The sequence below is a fragment of the Palaemon carinicauda genome, chromosome 8 (genome assembly GCF_036898095.1).
Source record: "Palaemon carinicauda isolate YSFRI2023 chromosome 8, ASM3689809v2, whole genome shotgun sequence".
NCBI classification, from domain to species: domain Eukaryota; kingdom Metazoa; phylum Arthropoda; class Malacostraca; order Decapoda; family Palaemonidae; genus Palaemon; species Palaemon carinicauda.
In genome coordinates, this window is record NC_090732.1 from 112033187 (window position 1) to 112045686 (window position 12500).

Consider the following 12500-nt stretch of genomic DNA (forward strand, 5'->3'; position numbering starts at 1 on the left):
TATATATGTGTGTGTGTGTGTGTGTGTGTGTGTGTGTATATATGAGTGTGTGTGTGTATGTGTGTGTGTGCATGATTGAGTGTCTTTGTGCGGTATATATATATATATATATATATATATATATATATATATATATATATATATATATATATATATATATATATATATATATATATATATATATATATATATATATATTTCCTCCTTATTTTCAGTGGCCAACAAATGGATTCGAGAAAACCGGAATTTCCTAAGACGTCCATGCAGCCTAGACCCCGACGAATAACCACAACGGCCAGAAAAGGGACAATGTGAAGAGTCCCATGATACTTCCACTCCTAAATTGGAAATGGTTTCGACCATCCACCAGCATTGCAAAGCGATTGGACATACCACATTTTGTACCTTTAATAAGCACTAAAGGGAACTTTATCTAGAGTTATCCGTTATCTTATTGTTTTCGAGTACTGATAAATGAGCTTTCAGTTTTTTTAACTCTTTTCACTCGGTTTTATTTCATATCTAATTTTAAATGTATTGATGGGCTCTGATATGTTAATGAAGGGTGCAGTTCACTGTATTTTACTTTGCTATCATATTAAGGAAAGGTCAAGTAACTTTGTGTTATTAAGCTGAATCATTTTGCAATAAACCAATTTAATGGTTTGGGAATTATTTAGTTCAGACCTCATTCTTCTATATTGCTTAATGCTCTTGATAACTGCAATGATTTCACTGTAATAATTTACACTCTAGACTAAGAAAACAAGATTAATTATTATTATATTTTATTTACAAACTAGTTTGAATTAATGTCTTTATAAATATTACATCTATATAAGATCAAATTAAAATGGCTACATTCTTCGTAAGCTAAATATGGTAACAGGAAACCATGAAAAAGTAATTTCAGTGTAGAAGAAAATCAAAATCATTAGAGTAGACTATTGAGATGACATAACTATGAATTCATGTTTTCAATAAGTCTGTTTTTCTTGAAAGAATAATGAAATAATAGTCTGTATAATAAAAAAAAATGCTCTTGTCCATCGACACGTGACCAGTTATTCTTGCCGCCTCGACCACGAAAAAAAAAAAAAAAGACTAATAGTGTTTTGAGCTATTATTTCATCAATGACTTTAATAGATAAAGAACAAAAATTTGAGAAGACTTACTTGATAGATTGACTGAGAATAATTGAGACATTTGTAAGAGATATTTGATTATCTATCTTTCAAGGTTACTATTATTGCCACCATTGAACCTTGTTAAAGTTAAAAAAGTTCAAGTCATGTTCATAATTTCCGTGTTATTTCTTTAATATATACTTCTAGATATCTTTTTACCTACTCAATTCATTGTGTAGAGTACTGATTTTATCCGTGAAATCAAGAGAGACGCTGATAGCTATCTTTACTGCCATTCGCATTTATTAATAAGTTTATCATCTTTCATTATGTAATTTGCCCATAACATTACAGTCTTTCAAATATATTTTTGAAATTTGCATAAGGGTTTACTACTAGCTCCACATAGCGCAAGTTTCACAAGATTGGATTGATAAAGATGTTTATAATCGTAATATATCAAATATGTTCTCATCCAACAAGTAATCAATACTAATAACCTTGTAAATCTTTTTGTGTGAACAAGTTTGCATCAGGGCCGTGGAACTTGGCTTGCTATACGCAAAAGGTTTTGGTTAATAAAAATGTAGATAGAATAGCAACGAGATTAGATAAACGTGCCATTTGACATCGTTTTTTTTTTTTTTTTTTTTTTTTTTTTTTTTTTTTTTTTTTTTTTTTTTTTTTTTTTATCATATAGAGTGAAATAACTATGATTTCTTAAAAAAACGAATGATAGACGAAAATATTTATCTGTCATAGCAAAAATATGATATTTGACATACATTACATTTAGAACGTCCTTCTTAAATAAGATTGGTTAAATCAAATGCCAGCGTCCATGTCAGTTATTGTACGCAAAGACGATGGAAAACCTTTTTAAAATTTTCTTTTAATCATTCTCATTACGCAACTGGTGAGTCTTTTTCACATGTGAAGGAGTTTGGGAATTTTATGGTTGCTTCTTATCAAGTAATCATAGTCCAAACGGGTTTCTTTCCCACTAGAAACTTCGGTCGTGTCTGTTTGTGTGTCTGTGTTTGTGAGTGTCGTAATAACGATTTTTTGTTTTTCCTGGTCTTTCATTTATTAATATTTATCTAATATTTACATTCTATCGTTCATGTTTTTTGGAGAAACTGCATATAAACCAAACAAATCTTATGTTGTATAACACCTTTTTTAATAACATTCCCAAAGTTTTTCGTCTTTCTTTGCTAACTTTATTTAACTATCTTTGTTTCTTATGTAACACTAATGAGAACATCATCTCCAAGTAGATGTGTTTAGAACTATAAAACAATGCTAAACCCTAACCCGCACTTGCTAGATGTCATTAAAAGAAACTGAACCTCATTTAAATAAATATATAGCGCTATTATTAAGGCGATATTTACAGAAACGGCGCATTATGTATAACAATGGATGTTTATTCTTATTGTGCTTACCATTACAATTTTCACTATTAGGTTTCGACAACATAACTGTCTACAGCAATATATCTTACTTTTTTAAAGATTAGGAAAATGAAATGGCATCTGCCATGGTGTACAAAAAAGAGGTCCTACCGAGACTCGAACTCGGATCGCTGGATTCAAAGTCCAGAGTGCTAACCATTACACCATAGGACCTGTTGACAAACAAAGCTACTTAGCAGAGTATTAATATAAAAATTTCTTTTTTTTTGGGGGGGGGGGGGTTTCTTGATGTGTTGTGTTAGGACTTCATAATTCTTTAGTGTTGCCTAATTTACAGCTGTTTCGTGTAGAAACATCATAGAGATAGACATTTTAATTATAAATCTTGAATCATAGTTAAATATTTTATAACCTGGGTGTAGGTTACAATAATAATCGTCCTATTAAAGTAGCAATTAAATTAAACCAACCATATAAGATAATCATTTCTTTGTTTTAACCTTCCGTCTCACTCAGCTTCACAACGGAAAATTTCCTGTATTTTGTATATTTATTACGGTTAACTCGGTCTCATACATTTTTGGTTTCCGAAATATATTCCACATTTTGTAGTTATTTTATTGAACTAATAAATATCAAAACTATAAACTAGAAACAAATAAAACGTTAAGTAATGACTTCTTTCTTCAAATTCACGATTGATAACAATGCTCGCGTTAAACACAATTTCTCTCAAGGTTAAGAAAAGGGATTCCCCACTTTGACCTCATTCCTTCCCCATGAGTCATGTCATTTTAGAGGTTTGCTGGAACTCGGCACATCATCTCAACCATCCTAAGACCATTGATGTACTTGAAGATCATTAATGTACATAGTCTTATAAAAAATTACTTTAATTACACCCTTTAGTTTTCAGGGTCCCTATTTTGAGGTTAGTCAAATACTTGAAAACCAACCAACAAACAAACAAACAAACTGAATTACGAATATCCTCACTAAGAAATAAGTTCAGTATAGATGAAAGAAACCGTTACTTCGTTAATCAATAGATTCTGTAATTTAAAAAAAAAAAAAAAAAGAATCAGTAGGTAATTATAAAGATCTGGGTATCAGTTCACAATTAATCGTACGCAATGATGAAGCCACAAAAGAAAGTGAGACAAGACAACAACGAACATTCTAGGGATCAGTGACCCGCAGCTGTGGTCACTGATCCCTGGATGATTGATGAACTGATAAGACGATTCAAAGATTTAAAAGCCACTCATGAATGGCAGGGACAAGGGACAGCGACATTGCCCTATCGTGTGGGACTATGCCCTAGAGACTGATCATATATGTACATATGATCGCGCCCAAGCCCGCTCTCCACACAAGGTAGGACCAAGGAGGGCCAGGCAATGGCTGCTGATGACTCGGCAGATAGTCCTATAGGCTCCCCTAAACCCCCCATCCTTAGCTCACATTGATGGTGAGATTGCGGCGACCAAACAAACGAACGAGTTTGATCGGGATTCGAACCCCAGTCTGGCGTTCTCCAGTCAGGGACGTTACCATATTGGCCACTATAATTCTTTGTACTTTTTACATGTGTAAGTTCTTAATGCTTCTTCATAAGAAAATAATGTGATCCTTTCAACCTTAGTTGAATAAAAGTCTAAACAAATCACAAATAAATGTATTGCGATGAACAAAATAACTGTTTGTGATATGAAGAACGAGAACAGCCCTGAAAAAAGTTAAGTGTAAGGAAAATATGATCAAATGTTTCAGCCATATTACAAGATATTGAAGTTGTGCACAAATATTCGTAATTTTTAACTCAAAATATTGGAATTTACCAATTCTTTATAAGCTTGGAGAGAGAGAGAGAGAGAGAGAGAGAGAGAGAGAGAGAGAGAGAGAGAGAGAGAGAGAGATCCTTTCCAAATTTCACTTTATAGTTATAAAAGCATTTTGTCGTCCTAGACCTGTGAATTTGTTGCACATACTTTTGTTTCACCTGGAATATGTATATGGTTTCCCAGCTCTTTTCACTTCCTGACAGTGAAAGTGAGAAGTTGAGAACATGGGACTAAAAATCAACATAATGAAAATAGAAGTGTATATTAGCATAAAAACATGGAACCTCTAAATTGCAGCATCATAATGGACGGACCAACAATAAAACAAACAAATGCCTTTATATACCTGGGTAGTATGATAACACAAGATGCAAGATGTAATAAAGAAATAGAAAAAGGAATAATGATAGCAAAAAATTCAATCAGTTGTCTGAAAGCTATATTGACAAAGAAGAGGATATGGATTCAGATAAATGATAGAGCACTGAAAACCTATGCATGGTCCACACTTACCTATGGCTCAGAAACATGAACATTAAACAAGAACTTAAAAAGTAAAATAAATGAAGCTGAATCATGGTTTTACAGAAGAATGACGAAAATCCCATGGACTGAGAGAGTAACGAATGAGGAGATATTGAGAAGAGTGAATCAGGAGAGATCACTTCTAAAAATGATAAAGAGGAGGCAGATGGAATTTCTGGGACATGTTATAAGAAGGGAAAAGGTCGAACGTTTGTGCCTTAAGGGAAATATAGAAGAGGGAAGAACAAGAGGCCGGCAAAGGAAAAAGTTTCGGCAAAGGAAAAAGTTTTCTGACAGCTTACTGGATATTGATGGCTAAATGCACCCAGAACTAGAAACTAAAGAAATGCTTTAATAAAGCATAGTTAATTTTTAAAAAGTTATGAGTTTTTAGGAAGCAATAATGTCTGCTTAAAGTCTTAAGCTATAATCTGTCTGAGCTGGTGAAATCGAATACCGTGTTTTGCGGCACTGTCTCCTCCCCCTTTTGAGACCATGAGGAATTGTGTGCTCAGAGAAGAAAAATCCTCCCTATTTTGGTCAACCGGACTGCCTTCCTCCAATGTGTTGGTCTCTCATTTTAAAGGACAATAGGTTTACATGATATACAGTATACCTGTATGTAGGAACAAATTTAGATTGTCAAAAGTAGATTGTATTTTTCCTAGCTATACAAAACTACTGTAAATCCTATAAATTACATTAGGCCCTTTGCAACACCTGTCATTATGTAGTTATCTTGTCAGTGATTCAACTGCTGTTCTAGCACGTGATGAAGTTATCTCATATTTTATAGCTATGAAAAATAAAAATCACTTGAATTTTTTTCTTCTTATTTTTTGAGCTAGGCTTAATTTCTTGGTGAGTGGTTCATTCAGTACTAATTTACAAAAAAATTGTAGTATTCATATTTTGAAGATTTGTTCAAGAGACAAAATACTACATATTATTCACAAAATAATTAAGTGTGAAAAAGTGAGATAAAAGACAATAATTATTTGTTCACTTTTTACATAATACGGTGTTTTATCATTAAAATCATCTTTATGACAGTAGAAATTCCATACAAAGGAAATCTAAGGATCATTTAAGACAAACTCTTTTACGTTTACTTGTACAGTATTATGTTGTCCTATTATATCTTGAATGTGATGCTAAACTCATAAAACCTTTACCTTAACAGTACATCCTACCTAAGGAAAACCACTGCAGACATTGTTGTTATTGATGAAGCAGCTTCCATCCCTCTACTTCTTGTTCAGAAACTTGTGGAACGATGATTCAGCCGTTTCTTCACAGATTTTACGACACGAGGACAGACCAGTAATGACACTTCACGTGACAATAGAGTGCTTTCAATGACGTCACTGGGAATCGCCGGCGGCCATGCTGGAGGGCATACAAAGCGAAAACATGGCGGCTGCTACAGCGAATATGGACAATGAGAGCGACTTTGTCAAACAATTGTCAGGTGATGATAAGCATTTTTACAAGCAGAAACTCGATCTAATTGATGGCCTAGATCCATACCAGATGCAGAATTCATTCAGTCAAAATATTGAGGATTTTCCCAGTATTTCATACATTGATATGGTGAACTACTTGGTACTGTCGGCCAACCCAGAACATGAGTGGGCATACATTTCCATTGAATAATCTGCTTCCAAATTTTGTTGTTTTTCCCTTTAATGCTTTTAAGTCCAAAATTAGATAAACACTGGGCCGATGAAGAGAGTGTTTATAATTATAATGCTAATATTGATCATTTAGCCTAACCTTGTGTATTATAATTTTTTATTGTCAAAATGTATGTAAAAGTTTTGCATTATTATGTCAAATCTTTATCAGTTCATGCCTAACCATTGTGTTTGTGTTTGGTTACAAATGCTATAATTTCTTATATACATATACACATATGATGGACAAACTCTATTGTAATGCTCTTGGATGATCGTTTTGCCTCCTTGCAATTAAATGCGCAAGTTTAATTATTTTTTCGATGTTTCATATATAAGCTGAAGACCCCTTCGGATTAAACCAGCCTTCAGATATTATTATTACTATTTATAATCAATGTTTATTCATCATATAGGCCTGTATGTCTGCTCAATTTAATACACAAATTAAAATAAATATAAATATACACTTAATTATATATAGGCATGAGCACCTTGGCGAAAGAGAGACCTAGGTAAGTAGCCTTTGTTAATATAGCCAATATGGGCGCTTTTAATTTTTGTTTTGTAAATCTGAGATGCCCCTTTTGATGTTTAAAAATTGAGATGGCCCCTCCCCCACACACACTACACACTGAACTGACGATGATACTTGTGAAGTCACCCATGCGATCGGATATAGCATGTTTACACAGGAATAATGATACTTTTATGGCCTAGCCGAGACTGACCTGATATGAAATGATCAGAACAAATACATGCGTAGGGTAGTGAGGATTCACGAAGATCGGCCCGTGATATTCTGGTCAACCACAAGTCACGTCTGCGCTTGGATAATTCCTCTGTATCTTTGTCCTGATTCTGAATAACTGCCGGTATGCAGTAGAAACTCTTGTCATCTCTTCGTCCTCGATTCCCACAGCCAACAATAGTGCAAAAACTGGGCATTGTGTGAATGTGAATGTGATGAAATGGCTAAATATTCAACTGTTCAACCATAGCTATTCACTGAACGCGTCTTTGTATGCCCTCCAAGATGGCGGACCGGAAGTTTGATGACGTGTATTGAAAGGACTCTATTACCAAGTGCCGGCCCGGGCCTGCACCCCCATACAAGTGGAAACTGGCAGTCAGTTCAAGAAAACTGACGGCTAGATTTTCGACATGCGCTTTAGTTCAACATCTGATTGCCTTTCCAGCCTGCCTTCACTTCATAATACTTCCATACACGCTCAAACTGGCCCAAACAAACCGGTTAAATCTGGTTTTCTCGGTCGGCTTGTCTGCTAAAACTGTGCGTGTATTGGGGCCTTAAAGCTTACCCATTTCTTATTATAGACCGGTCTTTCCATCAGCGACCCAAACTGTGTCCTCTACTGCGCAGACTAGGCATGTGGTGATTGATGACGTCACACCGTACTACTGTTTGATTTACCAGCCTTTGTTTTCCGGTGTTTACCATTTTACAGTTTGCTTGCAAGGAAGTTGGTGTTCAGTATTCCACTCTTTCTCTCAATTTCTACATAAATAGTTGGGTTAGTATGTTGGATATCAAACCATAAATTTTAAAGCCCGTTATCAGATTATTTAAGCACAAATCAGAAATAATCTTGAGCGTGTATCCATCTAATCATTTAACGAATGCAGCATTGCCTAAAAACGTAGTTATGACAAAGATCCAGATACTCTTTATGCTATAAGAATTATACTATCATTGAGATAGAATTAGCGAATCTTCCTGTAGTGTTTATATTTAACGACCTATGTCCACAAACGTTAGGTTATGGAAATCTTTAGGCATAATTGTGCATAATTCGATTATTGAAAATTAAGCATCACCGATCGCGTTATTTGTGTCTTTGCTGATGCCCCACACCTCATGAAACTTTGATGATGGCTTTCGGCAAAGTGACGTTTATTTAGTTCACTGCTTTTCAGTATGAGAACTTATAAAGAGAAGTAAAAGCGATCTGAAAACATCATATAAACTTGGAGAAACGTATAAATGTCGGTGGCCTTCAGCGTATGAATGTAAAATTAGCTGTACAATTGATATTAGAAACAATTACGAAGTCGCTAAAATATTCTTGTAGCAAAGGATTATGTTTATATAAACACTTGGAAGAAATTAGTCAATTTATTTCTCGAGTTCCGCACGAAACAAAGATGTCTAAAAATTAATTTGAGTTGAATTTACAAAATGAGGATGAAATTATCACATGCACGACACCCAGTATAATCATTGAAGGTAATTGGAAATGATTGCCTTTATTCATTTCAAATACGAGTGACAGTTTCTCGTGAATCTTGCCAAATTGTTAAAAATGGTAAAAATCGTATTTAATATAGCATTTTGACTTACAGAATGAATCAAGATGGACTTGAACATTTCCTTACCTTTTCGTGACAAATGGAAGTCTACTATCAACACTCAGCGTCAGTTACAGTTAAACATAGTGTTAAATCTCACTTATTAGAGAAGGACAGTTACCTTATGGGGTCAAAATATAATACAGATCCCAAATGCAGAATAGATTTTTCTTTGTTTCCTTTCCTCACTGGGATATTTTCCCTGTTGAAGCCCCTGGCCTTATAGCAATGTGCTTTTCCAACTAAGGTTGTAGCTTAGCAATTAATAATAATAATAATAATAATAACAATAATAATAATAATAATAGGTAACGTAACTGCTGGAACCTTTTCTTTTCTTGATAATGAAACTCTCTCTCTCTCTCTCTCTCTCTCTCTCTCTCTCTCTCTCTCTCTCTCTCTCTCTCTCTCTCTCTCTCTCTCTCTCTCTCTTTCAAGATAAAGATGACAGATCGCTACAACGTGAACTAAGGCTATCTGTGATGATATTTTGTTTGCTGGATGAATGCGACGGAGAAGGAATTGATGTTTCAAAAAGTAAAGGGGAAGTTGGTAATGAACATCTGGATAATGCAATATAGAAAGGTCTAGACTATTTGGCAGGTTTCATCGCTCTAAAGTTTCCCTAATGCACAACTCTTGGGCCTTCTGTATTAAAGGGGGGAAAATTCGTGGACAGGTATAATTAGCAGAGGAAATATTGAATTAGTGAAGCCATCAAAATACTTTACTGATCTGATAAAGAATATGGGAAAAAAAATTTTAAACGCTATCATAGGGAAAAGGACCAAAAGGGCAACAGAGTAGTAAAAAAAATAGCATTAGATATTCCAAATGTAATGGGATTACCACTTTGTTTAGTCATTTATTTTGTTCCTTGTCGAAATTTGTTTAGAATAATAATATTAATCAAAAGAAATAACCTCCGCAAAGGAAATAATTATTCAAGTTAAAAGGTTGTAAAATGTAATAATCATGATTACTTATTTTTTTACTGTATTTGTACAGCCACATTTGAATTAATATTTTTAAAATTGATTTTTGAGTCATTTGTAAAATACTAGTTTAAAATGTATCTAAATATGCATGCATGTTGCTTATTTGTACATTTGGTGAAACAGTATTTCCATAAAGAAATTGAATATTTGTTCATTCCTGAAATGCGACATTTTAAAACATTTTCCCTAAAAATTTCTCACAGGAAGTATTTTATCACGAAATCTTGTCATCAAAATATCTTATAATATTAATTTTCTGAAAATAGTAATGTTATTCTAACCGGATAATGAAGAATACTGAACTTTTGCAATGCGAGTTAATGCTGAATGGTTCTTCTTCTTCTTCTTTAGATTGCCCGGAGCTTCTCTCCGGACAGGGGTTTTTGACGGTGCGTCTAGCCCCTAGAATGGTGTTCTTTCTCCGGCCAATGGTGCTCAGGGACGTCATAAAACTTACCCCCACCCCCCTTGACCCGTTCCCCTCTCAGTCCCGCTCACCCCCAATTTGCCTGCGCGTGGGTTAACCCTACAGACCTTGCCTAGACCCGTAGATCTTGCCTAGACCCCCGGTTGAGATACTTTGACCGTGCCTAGACCTAATTCCGCTATGTGGTGAGGAAATGTTCATAAGGTCAAAACCCCTTTGAGAATATATTACAAATTTGTTGTTTTTATTTAATTATTTGATACTGGAAAGGCTGTTTGATCAAACAAATAGAAACTTTTCTTGGTACAAAACAAAAGATCATATGTAAATCTTTGGCCGTTATTCCTCCAAGATGTTAATCAATTTTTTTTTAAATCTCAGGTTATTTTTTTTTTTGTGATACTCTCCGCTTGGGATTTTAATTTGACCATAATCTTTAATATAACCACAAAAAATGTATATGTACAGTAATTAGAAACTGGTTCCTACTGACAACACACCAAATATTGTCATTGTAGAAATATGGTACCAAGTTTACTAGTTACCCGCATCATCACCCTCTACGCCTGTTGTGAAAAAAATATACTAAAGTGAACTAATCTATTATATAGATATAAAAAAAGAAAAAGTATTACCTTTTTTTCTTTGTTTGTCATAAAGAAAACAACTTGCTAGTGTCGCGAATGACACTTAGGTGGGGCGCAAGCTTTGATTCCACTGGAAAAATCTTTTTTTACGAATGCAGTGAATAACTTGCCTCATAGCTGATGTACTTGACTGTTCAACAGTATCGTTTATATCGAATTTAGGTCAGGCTTTTTGCATAATTGCAATGGTGTAGAATTGGTAGATCTACCTTTATCTTTCACTTCATCTAGAGCTAGCCTTAATTTTATTTTTCTTGCAATAGGTGCCTAATTATGTTAAAATCCTACGGGTATCCAGCCACAGTGTAAATTAAAAAAAAATTAACTTTATACGGAGAGTTACAGAACCGCAAATTTTCTTATGTCACTGTCTTTGTTACCCTTCTGTTGTGTCACTTTTATGACACACCCATATATATATATATATATATATATATATATATATATATATATATATATATATATATATATATATATATATATATATATATATATATATATATATATATATATATATATATATATACACACACACACACACATATATATATATATATATATATATATATATATACACACACACACACACACACACACATATATATATATATATATATATATATATATATATATATATATATATATATATATATATATATATATATATAGCGTACCATCTATTTCCAGAACCAAGTTGTGGAGATTGTCATGATCATTATGGTGTGCCAGAGTGCCATGCGGTATAATGGCTATCTTGGTGGTAAGTAGTGTCAATATCAAGGGAACATCTAACTATTGACACAACTAACTGACCAACCACTGCCAAAGTAACTGTCATTTCTTATTCTGCTCATTGGCATAGATAATTGATTATCATGATAGACTTTCTGAAATTGTAAAACAAAAAATCTAACACTAATACGGCTAGCTGAATCAGCAAGATACTCTGGGTAACGCTTATCTCAAAGAAACCAATCATGCGCAAATATTAGGATAATTATGGACTCTAGTTCTTAAGTATTTGCACTGAGGTTAGACTTGGAAAAGAGATATCATCCCTTTGTTTTATCTAAACCAGATATCATTATTATCATTTACATGTCAGCCATATATTTGCTCGATAATTCCTTTTCTGTGTTTATGTACCAGTGTACACTGACATTTATAAAGAGATATACTAGTTATCTTGACTTGCGTAAATGAAACTTAAGACATCAGAAAAGATTGAAAATATTTTCCCTTTTCTATCTTATTACTGTCATCTTCACCCTATATTACATGGTCCCCGTCTTTAAGAAGGATATTTGATTTGGCATAACAGCAGCTGAAGTATCAAAGTCATCCACCCTCTCAAGATAGGATGAAGAATTAAGCTGAGATCCTGAGAAAATACCTTATATTTGGGACATATATAACTAGATAATGTACCGCAAGTGTTTCATACACGCTCGTACACTGTAACTGTAG

The 12500-nt window shown here is 33.8% G+C and overlaps 1 protein-coding gene and 1 non-coding gene across 2 annotated transcripts in view; one reads left to right on the forward strand and one right to left on the reverse strand.

Annotated features, from left to right (window-relative positions):
* The window catches only part of LOC137644943 (prolyl 4-hydroxylase subunit alpha-1-like), a 57974-nt gene extending 57077 nt beyond the window's left edge, over positions 1-897 (forward strand). Inside the window, exon 14 of the mRNA XM_068377820.1 lies at positions 216-897. Coding sequence (XP_068233921.1) covers positions 216-286 — 71 coding nt within the window. The 3' untranslated portion in view covers positions 287-897. The remainder of the gene's footprint in view (positions 1-215) is intronic.
* A 1790-nt stretch (positions 898-2687) lies between these two features.
* Positions 2688-2759, reverse strand: TRNAQ-UUG (transfer RNA glutamine (anticodon UUG)). Its single transcript has one exon. It is a non-coding gene; the product is annotated as a tRNA-Gln (tRNA).
* Positions 2760-12500: the final 9741 nt, after the last annotated feature.